The 25984-nt window shown below is 39.5% G+C and overlaps 1 protein-coding gene across 1 annotated transcript in view; it reads left to right on the top strand.

The window, feature by feature from the left end:
- DNAH14 (dynein axonemal heavy chain 14) overlaps positions 1–25984 on the top strand; it is a 746387-nt gene that overhangs the window by 237994 nt on the left and 482409 nt on the right. Inside the window, 6 exon segments of the mRNA XM_053712788.1 lie at positions 562–793; positions 3456–3509; positions 5044–5189; positions 10239–10307; positions 12435–12621; positions 17441–17520. Of these exon segments, the coding sequence (XP_053568763.1) occupies positions 562–793; positions 3456–3509; positions 5044–5189; positions 10239–10307; positions 12435–12621; positions 17441–17520 (768 nt within the window).

Genomic DNA, 25984 nt, shown 5'->3' on the forward strand with positions numbered 1-25984 from the left:
TAAAGATACGGTATTAATTCTAGCGTAAATTGCAATTGTGCTCACGCGTTTACTTTCAACTTGTAATACGACAAGCGCAGAAAAAAATGCCTTTTCACTCACACATAGCTGTCTTGGCGCCACTCGTAATCTGACCCTAAGGGCTCCATGTACTAAGAGGCGGGCGGACAGCTTCTTAACTCGCAAAGCTGTCCGCCCGCCTCCGCTACACACGGGCAGCGGATCTATTGATCCGCTTGCCCGTATGTATCATTACACACTCAGCGGAGTGTGTAATGCCCGCCCCTTCAGTCGCGCGACCAATCACGCGACTGAAGGGGCTGTCAATCATCGAGAGCGAGCGAGCTCTCTGTGATTTTGCTTCGCCACCTAAGAGGTGGCGTAGGGTGTAGGAAGCAGCGGTCTAATGACCGCTGCTTCTTACATTGCGGGAAGCAGGCTCGCATATGCGAACCTGCCCCGCAAAGGCTCCGGAGCAGCTTTCGCTGCTTCGTACATGGAGCCCTAAATGTTTAGAAATGGACACTTCTTTATGGCTAAATGTTGTAATTACTATTTCAGACAACTGCGATATAACTTGAATGAACAGAACAACTCCTGTTATGTAGTGCAAGCAAACGCTTCTTTTCCTTATGGGTATGAATATTTGGGTTGCTCTTCCCGACTGGTTATTACACCACTTACTGACCGCTGCTGGCTGACCCTTACCGGAGCTCTGCATTTACACCTTGGAGGTTCACCTGCAGGACCTGCTGGGACAGGAAAAACTGAAACTGTCAAAGATCTTGCTAAAGTAAGCTCAGAATTATACAAAGACAAGTTGCATTACTTGGGATTGGAAATATGCTAATATAAGTATTTAGAAGCACATCGTCCACCAATAGTGGTTCCAAGAACAGAATTCAGCTATATTTTACAAACACGATACCTGTGCACTATCCTTAAACCTATATGAAAAAAGGGCTTATAGTACTCTTTGCCCAAAAGAGTTAAAATCACCTGGACATTAAAGCAAACCCCCATAAGTAAGGATGTTGTACATAGTTTGGTCTTATGTAGACCTTAAAACTGTTTACAGAGGCTGCCACAAGAAACATATAAAAAAAAGATAATCCCTTTATTGCCCATTCCTCAGTTTTTCATAACCAACAGTTATATTAAAGGGCCATGATACCCAAATGTTGAAGCACTTGAAAGTGATGCAGCATAGCTGCAAAAAGCTGATTAGAAAATATCACCTGAACATCTCTATGTAAAAAAATAAGATATTTTACCTCAAAATGTCCTAAGTATTCACATCCCATTGTAAACAACTTTAAGCAGCAAATCAGTATGTCTGTCCCGGGGCAAGCAAGGGAGTGAGCCTCGTAAACACTCATGTTATTTCCCTATTCAGTTTAAGGGAGTTTACTATGAAATCTCATGAGAGTTAAGTGAAATCTCATGAGATCACAGTAAAATAGTTCATGACCTCAGCACTGTTGATGCTGCAGTTCATTTCTTCCCTTTTTTTTTTTTTTTACCTGCAGCTGGACAGCAGCTGAAGTATAAGGGGCCCATTTATCAAAGGGCTTGCGGACCTGATCCGACACTGCGGATCAGGTCCGCAAGACCTCGCTAAATGCGGAGAGCAATACGCTCTCCACATTTAACATTGCACCAGCAGCTCACAAGAGCTGCTGGTGCAACGCCGCCCCCTGCTGACTCGCGGCCAATCGGCCGCCAGCAGGGAGCTGTCAATCAACCCGATCGTATTCGATCGGGTTGATTTCCGGCGGTTCCTGTCCGCCTGCTCAGAGCAGGCGGACAGGGTTATGAAGCAGCGGTCTTTAGACCGCTGCTTCATAACTTGTGTTTCTGGCGAGTCTGAAGACTCGCCAGAAACACGGCCCTTCAAGTTCCATACGGAGCTTGATAAATGGGCCTGTAAATGTTTACACAGAACTTACTCTGGTGAGCTGAGGAAATTGTGAGGTAAAATATCTTCCTTTTTTACATAGAGATGCTCAGGTGATATTTTCCTGTCAGCTTTTTACAGTTATGTTGCATCAAGTTATTTAGCATATGAGTATTATGTCCCTTTAATATACTTTTTCCTCTGTGATTACCTTGTAGCTAAGCCTCCTTATATTGGTGCTATTTACAGACTTGTATCTTAGCTAATTAGTGCTGGTTCCTGCTTAACTTCATGGGAATGAGCACAATGTTATATATATGGCACACATGAACTAGCAGTGTCTTGCTGTGAAAAACTAATAAAATGCACTGATATAAGAGGCGGCCTGCAGTGGCTTAGAAACAGGCAGAAATTTTGAGGTTTAAACATTATATAGTATATTAATATAACAATGTTGGTTGTGCAAAGCTGGGAAATAGGTAGTAAAGATGCTATCTATCTTTTTAAACTATTAACAAAATTGGAGTAGACAGTCCCTTTAAATATCTATTGTTACCCCATTTACCACCTCCTTGTCCTGTGTAGAGCAAAGGATAGATACAAATGAAATGCCCTGCAAATAAGTGTCTGGTAACAATTTTGTCATATTGGAATTATTATTAGTGCTGTGTAGCCTCCCCCATATATTGTATCCTCCCCCATACATATTTTAACTTAATCTTTATTGAAGACTCAATGTCATAACAAAGACTTGACCTTGTTCTAGATTATGTTTGTTCCATAGATACCAAATTTCGGTAAAGAGGTCTATTTTACTTAAAACCATACGGCTCCATACTTTTGATACACCCTGTAACAGTTATGACCTGTGACCAACTAGAGGGAACCTCCTTTCACCAATTTTTTGCCAAAGCTAACTTCATTCCTAGACTTATTTAAATGCAGAGTCACAGAGGTCAGAAGAGGTCACAACTCATGATGGGAATGTCTCAAACCCTGTGTAGGACTGACATCCCGGGGTAATTTACTACATTTCCCCCAAAGCCGTATTCCAAAGGGAACAAATAATCCAGCATTTCCACCAAACATGTAGATCTGAAACTCCCATAGCTATCAGGGCAGTTATGAAAGACCTTGTGTAATTCGGTAGGGAACCAATGCCATACAAATAGTAGTTTAATGTATAATTCAAACAGGGTCAGTTGAGCTTACACACATGGCACTAACACCCTCTTTTTTATATATCTTTGCAAAGAGTGTACAGGAACTTTTTTTTCTGGTTTATAGATAACCCTTATCCCTAACATTAAAACTCATTCATGTGAGTAGAAGCTCTATATATTAGTGATCCACCAATATGGCAGCAACACCCTAGAACTAGTATTTCACTAACACACATATACTGGAATTTATTAAATGATTTTGCAATTTTTTTTTACTTTATGGAAATCACAAACCAGATTTTGTTTGATGTATCTATGGTATTTATTACACAGAAATGGCTAGAACCTTATTCATTTTTCACAAATGTTATTAGAATTGTTTTATTTATCTGCAGGCTCTTGGGAAACAGTGTGTAGTCTTCAACTGTTCAGAAGGCATAGACTACAAGGTAAACCTATTCAGATCTTAGAAATTCTTTTTTTTATTATTCATATGATAGAAATGAAATATATATTTGAGCTTGCAAGATCTCAGCTGTCACAGTTTTATGTACATTCATATTTTGTAGAGCTAAAAAAGATTAATTTTGTTTCAGTAAGTCTATCAGAACATCTTATGAAATACTTTTTCTAAACTGCTTAACCTGACTGGTGCAAACCTATTAAAATGTTTTACATATTATTTTAGCTAACTAGTCTTAGGATATATATTGACTTATACATTTGTATGTTACTATAATAAATGTGTTTGTGTATAAATATTAGATATGTGCATTCTGAAGTTTTGTTCACTGCTGAAGGCGGACGCTTACGGCATTCGGCTCTTTCCGGAGATCTTAGTGTGTTCCACTTTCAGAAGAATAAATCCGGCTCCAAAAAGGGTTGAATGCCGCTAAAGGCTGCCTTCTGTATTTGGCAATGAACAAAACTGCTGAATGCACATATCTATATCTATATATATATATACAGTATATATATATATATTTATATATATATATATATATATATATATATATATATATATATATATAATACCGTCCATAAATCACAGGATATACCCTCCAAAGGTCGTCTGCCTGGGTGCTGTGATGCTTTAAATAATTCCAATATAAATAACAGCACTCTCAGGTCTTTCATTCAAGTGAGAACAGCAAAAGTCTCTTTTTTATTGAAACGTTTTCGAGGAGCTTGTCCTCGTCATCAGCATGCTGAGAGCACCTGAGAGTGCTGTTATTTATATTGGAATTATATATATATATATATATATATATATATACACACAAACACACACAAACCCATAAAACGTCTGGCACTCTCTTGAAAGCACACAGCTAGATTAAAAACAAAATGGAAGAATTAGTTATAGCATTTGACCATATTGTTATAGGCCCAGCACCACATCAAGGTCTCTTCCTCATTGAGTCCCTAACCTACAGCCACACATTGCATACCTTCAACCAAACACACTGAGATACAAACAAGGGTGGCACGGGCCCTTTGTTATTTCCCTAGACATACAAAACATGCACTGTCAAACCGGACTGGGTACACATCCCATGACCCTGCAAAGATAACAGTCCTGGGTGCTCACCTGCACTAACAGACAGCTGAACAGCTTTCAGAGACTCAGGCAGTTAACGCCAGCCAAGCTTGGGTTGAAAGCCCATAGGGAAAATTCTAAAGCAAAATTATTAAGACAACACGTAGCCAGTCTGGCACTCCCTTGCAAGCACAGAGCTAGATTAAAAGCAAAATGGAAGAGTTAGCTACAGTAATATCCAAATGGTGATAGGCACAGGACCTACTCAACCTAGTCAACACATCTGGTGAGCCAATGGTATTAAACAAATTTGTGTATCCACCAATCACCAACTAGCTCCTAGAGTAGTGCTGAACCTTGACCTTAAAATTGCTTGCTCTATCTAAAATTTTATTTTGACTTTTATGTCTTTTTAATATGTTATTTTTACTTTTGTCTATTAGATGATGGGCAAATTCTTCTCAGGAATGGCTCAGTCAGGAGCTTGGTGTTGCTTTGATGAGTTCAATCGGATAGATATGGAAGTTCTTTCTGTAATTGCCTCACAAATTCATGCAATCAAAACCGCTAAGGACTGTAAAGCCTTGAGGTACAGTATTATTATGTTATATCCTGTGCTGCTGTAAAAAGGAAAGTAGCTCAGTGGTTTGAGGATCCTACCTGGAAGTCACAGGTTCACACTTTAATTTATATTTTCAACATAGGCATAAATAATAAATTAAAGGGACATTAAGCAATAGAAACATTATGGGCCAGATTACAAGTGGAGCTCAAGCGTTAAAGTGATGGTAAACTCTCCCCTTTTTAAAATCAGATCTGGAATGTAAGCGCTATTTTAGATGAAGTTTAATTCATCATGTGTAATGAAGATGCGCTATAACTTAGTTATTAATATAGATATGAAATTCAAGTACCCCACGTTACACCACCCACTTCAAAAGTCAATTTTCCTGTCAGCTAAATGATTGAATTACTCTCCAATCAATGCTCTATCTACAACAAAAGTGCCATATGGGGAGAGCGCTGATTGGACAACAATTCAATCTGTTAGCTCACAGAAAATTTTACTTTTGAAGTGGGCGGAGGAGCATGCAGTATTTGAATTTCATATCTATATTAAAAAGTAAGTTATAGCGCATCTTCATTACAGCTAATGAATTAAACTCCATCTAAAATAGCGCTTACATCCCAGATCTGATTTTAAAAAGGGGAGAGTTTACCATCACTTTAACTGCACTAGAAGTAAGCTTTTTGTGCGCGTCAGGTTGCGCTTGTATTACAAATTGAAAGTAAACTGTTTTTGCTTGCTCGCTAACCCGATGTATGTAAAAAGCCTTACTTAGGATACCGCACGTGCTCATAGTCAATGGAGAAAACAATTGGAAAAAAACACCCCACTCGCGTGCAAACCTGAGCTTATATTCTCATGTTTGCTAACCCGATATAAAAATATGAATATTTCACATTGCAACGTTCTGCAAATAGCAGAATATGTTCTATTAATCCATAAATACATATTTCTAGATGTATCTGATGGGATTTTAGTACAATATATATATATATATATATATATATATATATATTCCAAATGGATTAGGCACTCCAAAAGGTCTGCCAAGTCCTGTTGTATTAAATATTGAAATCATGAAGACATCCAACGTTTCAGCCCACACCTGAAAATAACAGAAGTATATTGTAAAGTTGTTTAAAATTGTATGCCCTGTCTAAATCATAAATGTCTAATTATAACTTCACTGTCCCTTTAAATATGAATATTGCATAAATATGATTTTTCATGTTTTCATCTACTTAATGCATATATACTGTATATATATATATATATATATATATATATATATATATATATATATATATATATATATATATATATATATATACTGTATATCTGTAGACTGTGAGCTCTCCGGAGCAGGGCCCTCTTCCTCCTATACTAGATTTGTTTAGTTTTGTTATGTTTTGTATTTTATTACAAATCCTTGTCATTGTATACCCCATCACTGTACTCACCCAGCGCTTCGGAATTTGGCGGCGCTATACAAATAAATGATAATATATATATATATGTGTGTGTGTACATATCTATTTATGTCTTTATATGTGTATATATGTCTGTGAATACATATATACACATATAAATACATCTGTACCGCATATATAGACAGATATAAATACATACAGTTGTGCTCATAAGTTTACATACCCTGGCAGAATTTATGAGTTCTTGGCCATTTTTCAGAGAATATGAATGATAACACAAAAACTTTTCTTTCACTCATGATTAGTGTTTGGCTGAAGCCATTTATTATCAATCAACTGTGTTTACTCTTTTTAAATCATAATGACAACAGAAACTACCCAAATGACCCTGATCAAAAGTTTACATACCCTGGTGATTTTGGCCTGATAACATGAACACAAGTTGACACAAAGGGATTTGAATGGCTATTAAAGGTAACCATCCTCACCTGTGATCTGTTTTCTTGTAATTATTGTGTGTGTATAAAAGGTCAATGAGTTTCTGGACTCCTGACAGACCCTTGCATCTTTCATCAAGTGCTGCACTGACGATTCTGGATTCTGAGTCATGGGGAAAGCAAAATAATTGTCAAAGGATCTGCGGGAAAAGGTAGTTGAACTGTATATATATAACAGGAAAGGGATATAAAAAGATATCCAAGGAATTGAGAATACAAATCAGCAGTGTTCAAACTCTAATAAAGAAGTAGAAAATGAGGGGTTCTGTTGAAACCAAACCACGGTCAGCTAGACCAACTAAAATTTCAGCCACAACTTCCAGGAAAATTGTTCAGGATGCATAGACAAAGCCACAAATAACTTCAGGTGAAATACAGGACATGTGGTGTGGCTGTTTCAAGATACACAATAAGGAGGCACTTGAAGAAAGATGGGCTACATGGTCGAGTCGCCAGAAGAAAGCCATTACTACACAAATGCCACAAAGTATCCCGCTTACAATACGCCAAACGGCACAGAGACAAGCCTCAAACCTTCTGACACAAAGTCATTTGGAGTGATAAGACCAAAATTTAGCTTTTTGGCCACAACCATAAACGTTACATTTGGAGAGGAGTCAACAAGGCCTATGATGAAAGGTACACCATTCCTACTGTGAAACACGGAGGTTGATCGCTGATGTTTTGAGGATGTGTGAGCTACAAAGGCACAGGAAATTTGGTCAGAATTGATGGCAAGATGAATGCAGTATGTTATCAAACAGAATGCCTAATTTTCCACTTCTTGATTAGAGTTTGAACACTGCTGATTTGCATTTTCAATTCCTTGGATATTTTTTTATATCCCTTTCCTGTTTTATACAGTTCAACTACGTTTTTCCCACAGATCCTTTGACAATTCTTTTTCTTTCCCCATGACTCAGAATCCAGAAACGTCAGTGCAGCACTGGATGAAAGATGCAAGGGTCTGTCAGGAGTCCAGAAACTCATTGACCTTTTATACACACACACTAATTACAAGCAAACAGATCACAGGTGAGGATGGTTATCTTTAATAGCCATTCAAACCCCTTTGTGTCAACTTGTGTGCATGTTATCAGGCCAAAATCACCAGGGTATGTAAACTTTTGATCAGGGTCATTTGGGTAGTTTCTGTTGTCATTATGATTTAAAAAGAGTAAACACAGTTGATTGATAATAAATGGCTTCAGCCAAACACTAACCATGAGTGAAAGAAAAGTTTTTGTGTTATCATTCATATTCTCTGAAAAATGGCCAAGAAATCATAAATTCTGCCAGGGTATGTAAACTTATGAGCACAACTGTATATTTATATAGATAGATAAATAGATAGATATATTTTACCAAAAAAACATTATATATTTATATATATTTATATATATTATGGCAGGGCGATATGGGGGGAAAAAAATTGTGATTGTGATTTAATCGCGATTTTATTATAAATTGCTATAACACCTTAATTTTTCATTAAAACATCTATTTAACACTGCATAATCTTAATGTACATGTTCCTCATTGACCAATACAGGCTGAGAGCATTAAAATACACACAGCAAAACTAGTTTAAATAAAATATAAGTGCAAAAAAGTATACATTTTATATATATATATATATACGGTATATATTCAAATTACCTAAATAAAAGTGTATCTAGATAAATAATTTAATATACTTATGACAGCTATATTTGAGGGATCAGAAAAGTAAATAACAATATTAAAAATAATGCAACTGCCACAAAAATACAAATGGGTGTTAATTTGAAAGCAACCCAGTTCTATGGTGATTCAAAATAAAAATATATCAAGCCTAAATGAAGATACAAGAGTTTAGCAAATGACTCCAGAAGGAGAAACCACTCTAAGTAGGCCTTGCACCTAACTGGGCAAGTAACAACAGTTATATCACAGATAGACACAACTCTATCTGATCCCACATTTAATTCACGGTCCTCTACTATAGTAAGAATCCCTACGCCGCCCCAGCCTGTGGCCTCTTTAGCCTTCTAGCCTGAAGTAGGGCTGCTAAACCCTATAGGCAAACATGCTAGCTGGTGGGTAAACTCACTACCAGATGTGTACAAGACTGGCCCCGACACCTAATACATGTCGCACTCCCTTGCTTACCCTCTGGCCGCTTCCAAGCTTTAGATCAGCTTCTTGATCTTCCATATCTCCACGTTCCTATCTGCAGCAGTTGGGTCATTCGCCATCTTCTCTCCTCTTGCTCTCTACACCCACGCTATGCAGCAGAAACAAGACAAACGGTTAGTCAGGTGATACCAGCTGCAACTCGCACTATTAGATTTAGATTCCCTTTCGAGCAAGCAGCGGCAAGCAGCAGCCTTTACCTGTGACCTATCGCCGGCTTCTCTACTGCTCCCTCTGTGTGGGATCTCAATGGAGGCGGCTCAGGCTCCCAGCTGTGATGTAGAGACCGGCTTCTCTTCTCTTCAGTCGCTGCTGCATGTGTTGCAATCCAAAACCTGTTCACATGAGGCGAGTGATGTCACTTCTGGGCGGGGCTAAAAAATGGCATACTCTTGTTATTTTTAAATTGCGGCGGTTAATCGCGGATTAAAACCGCATATGCGGTAATCGTACAGCCCTAATATATATATATATATATATATATATATATATATATATATATATATTAAATATGTATTTATGAATAAATAGAACATATTCTTCAATGTGAAGAACATTGGAATGTAAAATATTAATATTTCATGTCGAGTTAGAGCACTTGGTTAAACCGATCTGGTTTGCGCAACTTGTTGGGTGTTAACACGATCGCAATATTCTAACTTCAGCTTTTTGTGCTCGTTGGGTTAGTGCGCGATGAAAATAATTTTTCTTTCAACTTGTAATACGCGCGGTACCCATCGAGCGCAAAAAGTCGAAGTCGAGAGCAGTTAAATGGAGCTCCGCATGTAATCTAGCCCTAACGCTGCAGAAAATGTTCAAATTATTTTTGATTGCTAGCAAGAATTACATGCTTTTGAGTATGTAATATATTCATTGCTAAAAGTGTACTGTGTTCAGAAGAAATGCTACCATAGATTTTAACTGTTGTCTTTCATCCATCAGTTTATTCACAATATTGTTTTCTGCAGGTTTGTGTTTGAAGGAAGAGAAATCCGTCTGAATATGTCCTGTGGAGTATTTATTACTATGAATCCTGGGTAAGTCATATGAAAGTTATAGTGTTCCTGTGCTTTAGAATTATACATGTTTTATTCAAGAAATTATACATTTAGATTCATAATTCTGTAGTAATGAGAGGTAGTTCCTTCCCTTGGGTAATAAAGGAATATTATTTTCTCATTAATTACCGTTACAGTCCAAGCAATGTTTAGATCAGAACTACATAGGTGATTGACATGTATTTTAAATAGAACAGTGGGTATTTTTTTCCCCTTAAATACAATAATCTAACAGTAGAACAGTTTGCTATTTTAAGATTGTCTTTTCCTGAAATTCCTGATTCATAGGAACAGTTCATTCCTAGCATGGGTCTTCTGTCTAGATACATAACATTTATCATTATTTTATACAGTGAGTCTAAACTTACAGAAAGTTTTATAGTAGATTACTAATAAAAAGCTCTGAATTAAACTTTATAGAGTTATGGGATAAAATATAATGCTTATTCTCAAATACAGTTACATATGTGATTGCATCCTAGTGGATTTAATATCTGAGTCCAGTGATCCCTTTAATTTGTACATACCTAATGTATATGCTCTTACCAAATTGTCACCAAGATTACAAGTTGTGCGCTAAACCTGCTGCGTAAATAACGCAAATAAATGAGCGGTATCGCACTCTCCATAGCGCTGCCATTACAAATTTCACAAAAACCTTCTTTTTTTATGTGATATCATGCGTTAAGCTCCATACCGCACAAAATCAAAGGCCTGACTTGACATTCTTGTGCACGTTTTCCCCCATAGACATTAATGGAGAGAAAGGGAAATGCCCATACAAAGGTTTTTTATTTTAGGGAGTTGGTTGTTTACTGTTCAGGGGGACTTTGCAATTTTTTAGGTAAAAGAGCTAATTGCTTTAGGGCAATGCCCTACAAAAACCCCTTTTAAGGGATATTGTTAGTTTATTGTTAGCTTGAAGGGGGGGTTTATTTTGGGGTGGCTTTTTTGTTTTTATAAGGGTATTAGATTAGGTTTAATTTTTATTATTTTGGATAATTTCGTTTATTATTTTTTGTAATCTTAGTGTTTTTTTTAGTTTTCCTAATCTTAGTGTTTGTTTGTTTTTTGTAATGTTAGTTTTTTTTAGTTTTTTCGCAGTGTTAGGATTTTTTAACATTGTAATTCGCCAGTGGTTTAGGGGTTAATATTTTTAGTTTAGTATTAGCGATGGTTAATAGGTTTATTATAGTAGTTACGATGTGGGGGCAGGGGGTTTAGGGGTTAATAAGTTAATTATAGTAGTAGCGATGTGGGTAAGCGGCGGTTTAGGGGTTAATCGGTTTATTATGGTAGTTGTGATGTGGGGGGATGGTGGTTTAGGGGTTTATACTTTATTTTAGTGTTGGCGATGTGGGTGGGTGGTGGCGGATTAGGGGTTAATACTTTAATTTAGTGTTGGCGATGTGGGTGGGCAATGGTTTAGTGGTTAATAAGTTTAATAAAGTTTTGGCAATGCGTGGGGATGGCGGTTTAGGGGTTAATAGTGTAGTTTATGGGTGTTAGTGTACTTTGTAACATTTTTGTTATGAGTTTTGTGAAACATTTTTGTTTTGCAAAATCCATAACTACTGGTCTCAGATCACGGAATGGATTGTGGCGGTATATGCTGTAACGCTAGCGTAATAGCCAGACCGCACAACCTGTAATACGTGCGCAATGAAAATTCCACACTCAAAAGTCATTTTTTGAGTACGGAATGGAGAGTTGCGTAAAGGTAAAAATGCTAGCGGTATAGCTGTACCGCCGCAACTTGTAATATGGGACACCTGCATATTCCGCGCGCAATCCTTTTTTTGCAAGATCTAGTAAAAAGTGACAAGTGATTAAGATATTGTTTTTTTTTAAATTGACGCTGATTCTTTATGGTTAAAGGGACAAGGAAGATCAGCAATAAATACGGTAATGTATTACAGTATTTTAGTATTGCACTATTGCTTGAACATGAGATAAAGGGATATGAAACCCAAATGTTTTCTTTCATGATTCCGATAGAGAATACAATTTTAAACAACTTGAGCCTGTTGGAATTATTTGTACAATTACTTACAAGACATACAACATATACATATGTATTAGAGGTTATGCTTTGTGTTCCTATAGGTACAAGGGTCGTGTTGAACTTCCAGACAACCTAAAATCATTCTTTAGACCGGTGGCTATGATGGTACCGGATTACCAGCTCATTGCAGAAATAATGCTGTTCTCAGAGGGATTCAGAGCTGCAAAGCTGCTGTCGGGGAAACTGGTCAGCCTCTATAATCTGGCCAGCAAGCAGCTCTCTCAACAGGTAACCTTGAGATTCACATCGCATCAAAGTAATATATAGATATGGGCATTTCATTCTCAGGCCTAGATGCCAATCTAGATGCAAAATCATCATCATCATTTGTCTTTCTTACAGTGGTCTTCCAGTCGGTAGGAGGCATGTTGTGTAGAGTTAGCCTAAGTTACATTTGTAAAAATGCTAACCAATTGGTTCGCCTACATTCAGACTTTGGTAATTACCTAAAAACCTAGCTGCATACGGTGTTTTCACCAGCTTTTTGCAGAACTAAGCAGAAGCAAGACATAAGAAGCCATCTGGAAAGGAAAATGTCATAAAAACTGATTGAAGTGCTTCGTGTTTTTGCTTGCTGTCTGTTATAGTCTCATAACGAGCTCCGTTAAGGATGTGTCCAATCCACAGTCATTTTGTGTCAAAATACAGTTACAAATTCTATAATGTCCAAACAGTTCAAATCAATTGTGTTTGCTATACTGGGCTAGATTACAAATGGAGCGCTAAATATCATTTGCGTACAAGCGATATTAGCGCTCCACTTTATAATACCAGTGGAGTATATATATTTCCCCCCCCCACCTCTTGTATGGATATTTAGTTTCATCACTACATTTTTAGGAATGATGTATTCCATAAGCACTTGGGCCACCTAGGTATCCTCTGATTTCACCAATAGTGTGGACTGTGGAGCCTCCATCCCAATTTTATAGGTTAAGCTATGCTATGTCATGTTATTATATTTACCCTTATTGGTATTTATAATGGGTAGTAATTATGCTTTTCCATATACAATTTGGGGCTGGTTTTGGTAATTAAATTTTACATGTATAATCTCCCCCTAGTAGGACTATAGATTGATAATTGATATACTTCCTATGGGGATATTTAATTTAATATATTTAATATAGATATTTGAAGTGTTTTACTATTGCAGGGTATTAATGAATGTATGCCGCATCATTCCCCATATGGACAGTAGTTGTAGGCAGCATATGCTCAGGTTTCACACCAAATATGTGTCCCATTTACTTTTTACTTTTTCGGTGCTTTAGCTGGACTAGTATACATTTTTCTCTTTTTTGCCTTAATTAATCCTTCTTTTACAGAATAAATTTTCACAATTAGTGTTTAACCCTTTGAGTGCTAAGCACTTTCCCACCTGGGTGCTAAGATTTTTTAATATTTTTTTATTTATTGAACAACATTTTTGTAACTTTTTTTTTTTCAGATCCCCAAAACTTACACTGTTGGAAAGGTTAGGCGATTACCTTTCCAACGGTGGGTCTTGGGGGTCTGTAGCTGCTTAGATGCCTGAGATACAGGCTTCTAAGCAGCATGCCCCCTGCTCCAATACTTAACATTGTTAAGTATAAATAAAGTTGCACGGTGACGTCATCACGTTATTGCGCGCAACGTCACTGTGCATAACGTGAAGCCCCGGCGATGCCTGTCACTATGCAGGCCCGATTGCCGGGGTAGGAGCGGGTGGGAGCCCCCAGATCTCCCTCTGAGCCGTCATTAGCACTCAAGGGGTTAAGTATACACACCTCGTATTCTCTCTCTAATCGCCTTTACGTTTTTCCTCTTACATGTAGTCATCCATGAAATAGTTAACCTGGTTGGGGTATTTTTTCTTTTAATTAATTACAGTAGAGCCAATCAGCTTTTTCTGTGTGTTTTAAATTTGAGTGTAAGGCACCGCACTAACAGGCTATGATTACAGCTAGACAGCCGAAACGCGTAAGCGCCAGTGTTGCGCCTGCTATGTACATGTTTTGGAGCTTCCTTTTTATGTTTTTAAAACATATCAAATAAAGTTTTGCTTTTTATGCATATTGAAGGAGTGGATCGTTGCTTTCTACTGTGTTAATATGTGTGCACACAGTTCCCATAGACTGCAATGTAAAGGCACTTTTAAGTGCAGGTTTTTTCTTTAACAAACCACAGTCGACAACTTTAATGCCCTCTATTTTGAGGGCATTTGGGGCACTTTTAGAAAATTAACCAGCGATCTAATCATTTTTATTGAAATTTGTGTGAGGAATTTACACCAAATACAAGTGTAAAAAATTGTAAGAACCAGAAGAAAAGTAAAACAATTTCAGTTCAGTGGTATAACAGAAATGATGGAATATTAGGCAGTATAATGTCAAGACTACAGGTAATATAAATATCTGGGTTAATTGAGCAGTTAAAATGATGAGTTCATGTGTAAATGTACAATGAACAAGCGGAAAGGAACAAAACAGAGTACCAGAACATATATAAACATATAAACATATATAAACATATAAACATATATAAACATATAAACATATATAAACATATAAACATATATAAATATATAAATATATATAAACATATATAAATATATAAACATATATAAACATATATAAACATATATAAAACCAAACAAGTAGAACAACAGGATTAGAAAAATAAGGTTGAATAGTAATGAATGGTGTATGCATACAGTGTATGTGTGTAAATGTGTATGCAGTGATTATGTACACACAATGGGCCAGATTACAAGTGGAACACTAATTAACGCTCCCACACGTTAAGTGCGCTAGTAGTAAGCGTCGGGTTGCGCTCTTATTATGAGTTGAAAGTAAACAGTTTTCACCCATTCTTTAGTTTTGCACAACATGGTTATATTAATATTCTTTTTACCTCTGTCATTACCTATCTAAGCCTCATCTGACAGCCCCCTTATCACATGGCTATTTTTTATCTATTGACTTGCATTTTAGCCAATTAGCGCTGTGTCATGCAAAATTCTACAGGAGTGAACACAATGTTATCTGTATGGCACACATGGATTAGCAGGATCCTGTTGTGAAAAGCTAATAAAAAAGCAAGTGATAAGAGGCTGTCTGAAGTAGCTAAGAAACAATATAGATTAGGGATCCAAAAAAAGATTTGGGGCTTTAAGCCCACTGTAGAATTACACACTTTATAAATGAACAGTATCTAAATTTAAAAATAATTATACTTTATTTAACATCTATGCTACAAATCACACATTTAAAAATCAAAACAGGAGACTCTGATTGCGGTGAGTAAAGTCTCAATCACCACATTTAATTCAAAACGGAGCCTCGAGTTTTTAAGATTAAAAACTGATTGGGCTAGTGGGGCTCAACGAGGAGTGGAAGTAAATGCGATTCAGGGCAATATACTCAAAAATAGGGAAAGCACTCTGGCAATATTCAATTTAGGGAACACACTTTTATACAGTATCCATACAATCCCTATGCGCTCAAAGGCGACCTCCTGCCTGCGTACTGCTGTGATTAAACACAGTCAGACAATTGCTAGCTAGTATCCCTAAATATCGCAATCAAACCATTACACAATGTGTTAAGTCGTTTCTCTCAATCTAAATAGACTATTGTAACCGCAATTGCGGCGTATTATTCACACGTCACCTTGTATTTCAACAGTCTATTAATTTGCAAATTGGTTACAAAGTATCAGTATATTTTGACAACACTCGTGTGGTACACAAACACCCCTTGAGCCCTGCATGGGTAGTGGCTTAGAAACAGGCAAAAATTTAGAGGTTTCAATGTTATAAAGTATATTAATATAACAATGTCTAAAGTTGGGTAATGGGTAGTAAAGGCGTTATCTATCTTTTTGGTGTAGACTGTCCCTTTAAAACCTTTATTAAAATGAAGACTGCACAAATATGCTTTCTCATGTTTTCATTAACTGCAAAGGGCTTCAATGCACTTATATATATATGTCTATACTGTATATGTGTACATATGTATTTGTGTTTATATGTGTACACATATAAATACATATGTATACATATATAGACATATATATTAAGTGAAGGGGCGGGAAAGAAAAGAGGGGAAAGGGAGAAAGGCACTACTTGAAAAGAGTTAACCTATTTTGAGTGTATATAAAAATATAACACAAATTTTAATTAGGCAAGGTGCTGTACACTTAAGGGAACATTGCAAATGAAGGTCTAGACCTACAGAGATTGTGTAACTAGAAAGCACTCATGAACTCTATGCTAGCCACAATGAAAATTGTGTATATATATATGTAACCATTAGAAAAAACAACAAACAATGGTAATCCTAAGGGAAAAGCAACAGTTAAAATACTAAACTTTATTGGTTTTAAAATTAAAATGGGACAAACAACGTTAAAAGCAAAAAGTGGTATAATCTAATCTGTGATTGATTCGATTAGGTCATTGCCAATGTGGGTAGAAAACAATAGAGTGAGATAATGAACGATTATAATCTCACTAGACTGTGAGTGTAGGGTGTCTTATTTGCTTATAATAACATTTGAATAAAACTAATATAGTTGGAAATAATGTCTAAGCACAATTTGTATACTGAATGGAATATGAAGTGTGATTCACTGCTCCTTGAGGTTTGATACTCTAGTCTAGACCTTCTGTAACGATTGTACATCTCCCCTGCTAAGCAAGTATAGTGCCAGTATGGTCAAATGACAGTAAGCAACAGTCTGTATTAGATGCACTGTAATGCTATCAAATATAGCATGTGTCACCTTATAATTGTACCATATGTCTCCTTTAATTTGAAATATTTAGACTTTACCTTGTGTGGCAACTGAAATTGTTGCTTATTAAATGTATGTAATCAGCTTGACAAGCCAATGTTCGCTGTGCAATTCCTATATATATATATATATATATATATATACACACATACATATACATCTTTAGACATGTATATCTATGTTAAAATCCTATTGTGAATTTTAGTATTGAAGATGTTTTGTGGATGAATAGAAAAATAAATAACTAATGCAATTTTACACTTTCCAGAATCATTATGATTTCGGTATGAGAGCTCTTAAGACTGTCCTGGTCATGGCTGGTCACAAGAAGCAAGACATCCAGTCAAGGTGAGTATTAGACTATGTAATATAATGTACCCCAAGTTATTGAATTGTGTGTGTTGGGGGGGGGCTGTATATATGTTTGTAAAAATGTGTGACAGAGAGACAGATAAGACAGATAGATATAAAATAGATAAATAGATTATAGATAGATAGATATTGATAGGATAGATAGATATATAGATACATTGATAGAAACAATGGTTCATATATAATACATAATTCATTCTTAATTCGTTTTATAACTGGGCATACAGATCTGATTATTATGGGTGTTAAATGTGCCACATTTACAAAATATATGTTAAAAATTAAACTAGTTTATTTTAAAAATGATATCCTATATAATAAAAGGCCAAGTGTGTTTGTCCAAAGCTGTCATGTGCAGTAGAGACTGCGGGCAAGGACAAACGCACCTGGCCTTTCAACTGACCTGGCGTCGTGTGGTGGAGTGGGCGTGACCAGACGGGTGCGGAGTGGGCGACATGAGTGTGGCCGGACATGACGTGGGCGGGGCCAGGCGTGACTCGGACGGGGCCGTGCGTGACACGGGCGGGGCCAGATGCCGGGGCCAGCTGCTGAGAGCTCTGAAGAGTGTGGATAGAGAGAGCAAAAGAGGAGGGATAGAGAGAGGGAGAGAGAGACAGCAAAAGAGAGATGGGGAGAGAGACAGCAAAAGAGAGGGGGGAGAGAGACAGCAAAAGAGAGGGGGAGAGAGACCGCAAAAGAGAGGGGGGAGAGAGACAGCAAAAGAGAGAGGGGAGAGACAGCAAAAGAGAGGGGGGAGAGAGAGAAAGCAAAAGAGAGGGGGAGAGAGACAGCAAAAGAGAGGGGGGAGAGAGACAGCAAAAGAGAGGAGGGAGAGAGACAGCAAAAGAGAGGGGGGAGATAGTACAAAAGAGAGGGGGGAGAGAGACAGCAAAAGAGAGGGGGGAGAGAGACAGCAAAAGAGAGAGGGGAGAGAGACAGCAAAAGAGAGAGGGGAGAGAGACAGCAAAAGAGAGGGGGAGAGACAGCAAAAGAGAGGGGGGAGAGAGACAGCAAAAGAGAGGGGCGAGAGAGACAGCAAAAGAGAGGGGGAGAGAGACAGCAAAAGAGAGGGGGGAGAGAGACGGCAAAAGAGAGGGGGAGAGAGACAGCAAAAGAGAGGGGGGAGAGAGACAGTAAAAGAGAGGGGGAGAGAGACAGCAAAAGAGAGGGGGAGAGAGACAGCAAAAGAGAGGGGGGAGAGAGCGCAAAAGAGAGGGGGGAGAGAGCGCAAAAGAGAGGGGGGAGAGAGCGCAAAACAGAGGGGGGAGAGTGCGCAAAAGAGAGGGGGGAGCGTGCGCAAAAGAGAGGGGGGAGCGTGCGCAAAAGAGAGGGGGGAGCGTGCACAAAAGAGAGGGGGGAGAGAGACAGCAAAAGAGAGGGGGAAGAGAGACAGCAAAAGAGAGGGGGGAGAGAGACAGCAAAAGAGAGGAGGGAGAGAGACAGCAAAAAGAGAGGGGGAGAGACAGCAAAAGAGAGGGGGGAGAGAGACAGCAAAAGAGAGGGGGGAGAGAGCGCAAAAGAGAGGGGGGGAGAGAGCGCAAAAGAGAGGGGGGAGAGTGCGCAAAAGAGAGGGGGGAGAGACAGCAAAAGAGAGGGGGAGAGTGCACAAAAGAGAGGGGGAAGAGTGTGCAAAAGAGAGGGGGGAGCATGCGCAAAAGAGAGGGGGAGAGAGCGCAAAGGAGAGGGGGAGAGAGAGCAAAAGAGAGGGAGAGAGAGAGCAAAAGAGAGGGGGAGAGAGACAGCAAAAGAGAGGGGGGAGAGAGACAGCAAAAGAGAGAGGGGAGAGAGACAGCAAAAGAGAGAGGGGAGAGAGACATCAAAAGAGAGGGGGGAGAGACAGCAAAAGAGAGGGGGAGAGACAGCAAAAGAGAGGGGGGAGAGACAGCAAAAGAGAGGGGGAGAGACAGCAAAAAAGAGGGGGGAGAGAGACAGCAAAAGAGAGGGGGAGAGAGGCAGCAAAAGAGAGGGGGAGAGAGGCAGCAAAAGAGAGGGCGGAGAGAGACAGCAAAAGAGAGGAGGGAGAGAGACAGCAAAAGAGAGGGGGGAGAGAGACAGCAAAAGAGAGGGGGGAGAGAGACAACAAAAGAGAGGGGGGAGAGAGACAGCAAAAGAGAGGGGGGAGAGAGCACAAAAGAGAGGGGGGAGAGAGACAGCAAAAGAGGGGGGGGGAGAGAGCGCAAAAGAGAGGGGGGGAGTGCGCAAAAGAGAGGGGGAAAGAGACAGCAAAAGAGAGGAGGGAGAGAGACAGCAAAAGAGAGGGGGAGAGAGGCAGCAAAAGAGAGGGGGGAGAGAGCATAAAAGAGAGGGGCGAGAGAGACAGCAAAAGAGAGGGGGATAGAGACAGCAAAAGAGATGGGGGAGAGAGACAGTAAAAGAGAGGGGGAGAGAGACAGCAAAAGAGAGGGGGGAGAGAGCGCAAAAGAGAGGGGGGAGAGTGTGCAAAAGAGAGGGGGGAGAGTGCGCAAAAGAGAGGGGGGAGAGTGCGCAAAAGAGAGGGGGGAGAGTGCGCAAAAGAGAGGGGGGAGAGTGCACAAAAGAGAGGGGGAAGAGTGCTCAAAAGAGAGGGGGGAGCGTGCGCAAAAGAGAGGGGGGAGCATGCGCAAAAGAGAGGGGGGAGAGAGACAGCAAAAGAGAGGGGGAAGAGAGACAGCAAAAGAGAGGGGGGAGAGAGACAGCAAAAGAGAGGAGGGAGAGAGACAGCAAAAAGAGAGGGGAGAGAGACAGCAAAAAGAGAGGGGGGAGAGAGACAGCAAAAGAGAGGGGGGAGAGAGCGCAAAAGAGAGGGGGGGAGAGAGCGCAAAAGAGAGGGGGGAGAGAGCGCAAAAGAGAGGGGGGAGAGTGCGCAAAAGAGAGGGGGGAGAGACAGCAAAAGAGAGGGGGAGAGTGCACAAAAGAGAGGGGGAGGAGTGTGCAAAAGAGAGGGGGGAGCATGCGCAAAAGAGAGGGGGAGAGAGCGCAAAGGACTGGGGGAGAGAGAGCAAAAGAGAGGGAGAGAGAGAGCAAAAGAGAGGGAGAGAGAGAGCAAAAGAGAGGAGAGAGAGAGCAAACGAGAGTAGAGAGAGAGCAAACGAGAGGAGAGAGAGAGCAAACGAGAGGGGGAAGAGAGATAGCAAAAGAGAGGGAGAGAGACAGCAAAAGAGGGGGGGAGAGAGAGAGCAAAAGAAGGGGAGAGAGAGCAAAAGAGAGGGGGGGAGAGAGAGAGAGAGCAAAAGAGAGGGGGGAGAGAGAGAGCAAAAGAGAGGGGGGAGAGAGAGAGCAAAAGAGAGGGGGAAGAGAGAGCAAAAGAGAGGGGGAGAGAGAGAACAAAAGAGAGAGGGGAGAGAGAGAGCAAAAGAGAGAGGGGAGAGAGAGAGCAAAAGAGAGGGGTGAGATAGCACAAAAGAGAGGGGGAGAGAGACAGCAAAAGAGAGAGGGGAGAGAGACAGCAAAAGAGAGGGGGAGAGACAGCAAAAGAGAGGGGGGAGAGACAGCAAAAGAGATGGGGGAGAGAGAAAGCAAAAGAGAGGGGGAGAGAGGCAACAAAAGAGAGGGGGAGAGAGACAGCAAAAGAGAGGGGGCAGAGAGACAGCAAAAGAGAGGAGGGAGAGAGACAGCAAAAGAGAGGGGGAGAGAAACAGCAAAAGAGAGGGGGGAGAGAGCACAAAAGAGAGGGGGGAGAGAGACAGCAAAAGAGAGGGGGGAGAGAGACAGCAAAAGAGAGGGGGAGAGAGAAAGCAAAAGATGGGGGGAGAGAGCGCAAAAGAGACGGGGGAGTGCGCAAAAGAGAGGGGGAGAGTGTGCAAAAGAGAGGGGAAAGAGACAGCAAAAGAGACGGGGGAAAGAGCGCAAAAGAGAGGGGGAGAGAGTGCAAAAGAGAGGGGGGAGAGAGCGCAAAAGAGAGGGGGGAGAGAGCGCAAAAGAGAGGGAGAGAGAGCGCAAAAGAGGGGGAGAGAGCGCAAAAGAGAGGGGGAGAGAGAGCAAAAGAGAGGGGGAGAGAGAGAGCAAAAGAGAGGAGAGAGCAAACGAGAGGAGAGAGAGAGCAAACGAGAGGGGGAAGAGAGATAGCAAAAGAGAGGGAGAGAGACAGCAAAAGAGAGGGAGAGAGACAGCAAAAGAGGGGGAGAGAGAGACAGCAAAAGAGGGGGAGAGAGAGACAGCAAAAGAGAGGGGGGAGAGAGAGAACAAAAGAGAGGGGGGAGAGAGAGAGCAAAAGAGAGGGGGAGAGAGAGAGCAAAAGAGAGGGGGAGAGAGAGAGCAAAAGAGAGGGGGGAGAGAGAGAGCAAAAATGAGGGGGAGAGAGAGAACTAAAGAGAGGGGGGAGAGAGAGAGCAAAAGAGAGGGGGGAGAGAGAGAGTAAAAGAGAGGGAGGAGAGAGTAAGAGAGAGGGGAGAGAGAGCAAAAGAGGGGAGAAAGAGAGAGCAAAAGAGAGGGGGGATAGAGAGAGAGCAAGGGGTGGGACCGCTGTACTGCAAAAAATGGCCAGTCTACACGGGCTTTAGGACTAGTATATATATATGTATATATATATATATATATATATATATATATTACTAATTAGATAATATTATATTGATCTATGAAAAAGGGTAAAGTAAAAGTTGTTTAAATTCAGTTAAAGTAAATCTAGCAGGATGTATATGTTTGTCTGCAGCTTATACCTAGTGCCTGATTCTTAAAAACTCGCCGGTGTGAAGGAGAAATCATCAGCTTATCTTACTGACCCCTATATTGTAATGTAATTGTCTCTCCTTTACATAAAGAAGATTAGTGAACTCCCCTTAATGAGATACACAGTTCCCAAGTTAAAATAGATTTTAAAACAATCCCTGAGGGGCCTCGTAATACTGATGAGGCATTTTAAAGAAGCTCACCAGACTATAGAGCTTAGAGAATCAGGCCCTGGCGGCCGATTTTAAAATATTTCCTGGCCTAGACTGGTTTTCCAGCCCAACACTTGCAGGGGCAGCCCTCATGGAATTCTAATAAAAAAGGGGAATGTCCCTGCGAGTGGCGAGATGTCTCCCCTAGAAATAATAATGAGAGCTCTCTGCTATGTAAAAGCTCGCAATGGAGAATGAAGTATACGGGAGAAACTGGCGTATGTTTAAACATTAATATTATGCCTAATACAAATCAAGTTACACTGTTTTCAATGCACTGTTCCTTAAAATCAATGTCATTTTTATACGCATAGGTTTTCATTTCGGATTAGTTCGTCTTTTGAGTATTTTGACAAAAACTTTTAATTTTCGAGAAACAAACAATGAGACCTGTAGGACAAAAATGTTTATAGAATTACTCTGGGATTTGAGAGACAATTTAATATAAACCCATTAGAACGCCCATGTTCAGCCTATTTAATGGAAAAAAAAAGAATTACGGTTTGAAGTTTGTACGAATTTCTATGTGTTTTTTGCACATCCAGTGAACTTAAATTACGATTTATACTGTGTTTATTTAATACGATTTAAATACAAATTTTATGTTTAGATAAAATACAATTTTTTTAGGGAACAATTTTGTTACGATTTTTCCTGAGTAATTTTGTGTGAATGGTTCAATTATTTATTTTGTATAGTTTTCAAATTACGATTTTCATTTTCACATTTATGTGTGTATCTCATTCCAATACGAAATTGCAGTATATTAGCGAGACACCCTGTTTTCAGGGTAAAAAGTGGCTCTGTTGAATTCCACCTGGGATATAGAAGTACTGATAAGCATTATTAAAGAATCTCACCAGCCAAGAGAGCTCTATAGACTCGGGCCCCTAGTATCTATTGCTGAAGTATGTGACAAAACTGATGCTTCACGGCTTTAGTATATCCCAGCATACTGACATTTGCTTCTGCCCCTCGAAAACTACAATATCCATAGTGCATCAGGGGGCATAGTCATAATTAGCAGAATTTAACCATTATATATAGACAAAGGGACAAATAGTTGCACATATGAGATCAATGATTAAAAGCAAAAATACTATGGCCTTGATGATTGAAAGCTCTCTGGGCTGGCGAGATTATTAAAGAATGCTCGCCAGTCCTTCTATTTCCCTTGTGGAATGATCTAAAGCCATTTTTTACCCTGAAAACAGGGTGTCTCGCTAAGGGGCGTATACTGCATTTTCATATGAAATGTGCACAACAAAATTCGTATTTTAAACATTATACAAAACAAATATTTGAATCATTCACACAAAAATAAGCAGGGAAAAATTGTATTGTTAAGGTGCATCAAAAATCGTAACAAAATTCTTCACCAAAAATCGTATGTTAACAAAAATGTAAAATTAGTATCTAATTTACACAGGAATAAATCAAATTAAATATTCACAGCGTAAATCGTAATTGTAGTACACTGAATGTGCAAAAATAACACAGAAATTTGAATTTATAAATACAAAATGCAAAGCGTAATTGTTGTTTTTTCGTAAAATGGGCTGAACATGGGCGTTCCATGGGCGTATATGACAATGTCTCACTAATCCCAGCGTAATTCTATAAAGATTTTCGCACTGCAGATATCACAGTTTTTTCTCGCCAACTAAAAGGTGGCGAGCTTTTGTCAAAACAATATGAACACATAACCCCAATAGAAAAACAAATGCATACGAACATATAGGCGAATGTAAGATGTTATAAGCAGAAAGCAGCGTAATGTGAGTTATATTGGCTGCAGGATTTTAATTTTAAAGTGCTCCCCCTGCTCACTGCTAACTTCGCACTAAGGAGCGAAGTTTCCCTATCCAGCAAGCTCCATTACTTTTAATAGGAGCCATCTCGCAACTCGCAGGGACTGCCCCTTTTTTACGATCATTGCATCGGGGCAGCCCTGCGAGTGTCAGCGAGAAAAAGAAGGTTTGAGCTGGCGAACAATATATCATCGAGGCCTATATCAGTTTGTATTAAAATATATGTTACAGGGTCCCCACTATATGATTCTTTAATGTGGATTTATAAACGTGTTTTTGCGTTTGATCACTAATCTATCGCTGAAAGGTACTCCCACATAAAAAAATGATGTATTTAGCACAAGAACATATGTATTTAAAATAACAAATTATTGTAATATGTTTGTAAAAAGTCTATTTTACGGAACAGATACAAAGGGCGCAAGTGAGGCGCAAACGGTTTTTCACAATCTTTTCACAATCCTTTTTCATTGCACTATTACAAGTTTAGAAAAATCGCCATGTACGCTTCAATTCTTACCGCAGTCTCAGATCTTTGGTTAACTGTTTTCAGAAATAAAAAGTTACACAAAACACTTCAAAAATGCATTACAATCTACACTTACACTCGTATTAACACTGTCTAATAAAATGATTTAAATAAAATATTGCACAAAAAAGTTATAAGGGCTCAAAGATATGCGATCTCGGGTGTAAGAAAAAAATGGCAGGCAAACGGTTTTAACTTTGAGACACCTACATATACATTGCTAAAGATTTTTTGTATGTCTATATACGTGTTAGGTGTCCCCCCAGGGGGGTAAGTGTCAGGTCAGGCCGAAGCCACGGGGCCAGTGTACCACCTGAGGCATATGTAGATTATCTGATAAGGGCCCCTTAGAATGACTCAGACCACGCAGCATTATGATCGAAAGCCAATTCTGTTTATTGCACAGTGCAAGCCTTTCTTATAACAGCATACAGGGTTAAGGGGATGACACGTTAGGACCGCGTCATCTTACACAGTTATACAGACCAAAATACAAGGAAAAGCTGGAACATGAGTTTCTCATAACAATAATTACATAGTCATAATAGGCTCACATCTGCGGAGACAGCAAGGTTTCTGAACCATCTTATTCTGGGCGTAGGGCCAAGGTACATTGACAAGGCCGAACAGCTAAGGAAACTATCATAACATGCACATAGTTCTCACTACATAATAACCCAGTATAATAAAAGTCTAATCATTACAAAATGGCTGCGGGGAACAAGATGGCTCCCGTCAGGTTCATATTACCCCTAACATACCATCCTTTTATTCTAACAGAATAACATAAAAATAGACAGGCATAGAAAATTAGTAAAGCCTTATATTATGGTAACAGAACTCTATAAGAATACTAAAGAGAAAAATATTCCTATGTCGTGATATACTTTTATAGGCTAATTGTCACTGCATATAGGTACAGTCCCTCCAATACCTTCCATCTATCTTCCAGCCTTCCCAAAACTACCGGTCTACCAGCACAGAGACCCAACCAGCCCCCCATCTACCCCCAAACAACGCTGCATCTTCTATCTCTCCACCTGCATTTCTAGCACCCCCCAATATGTCCAACAGTTCCTTTTCCACAGTAAAGCATGACATAGCAACAGCACAACTGTCTCTAGGTGGCCTCTGATGTCCATTTGAGAGCGCTGCACCTTGACACTTTGCTATAATACAGTTCTCCAACAGTTCATTTGCAGTAGGGGTGCTTATCCACGGTTCTTCCGCAGGGAAATACT

This window comes from Bombina bombina, chromosome 4 (genome assembly GCF_027579735.1).
Source record: "Bombina bombina isolate aBomBom1 chromosome 4, aBomBom1.pri, whole genome shotgun sequence".
Taxonomy (NCBI): Eukaryota; Metazoa; Chordata; class Amphibia; order Anura; family Bombinatoridae; genus Bombina; species Bombina bombina.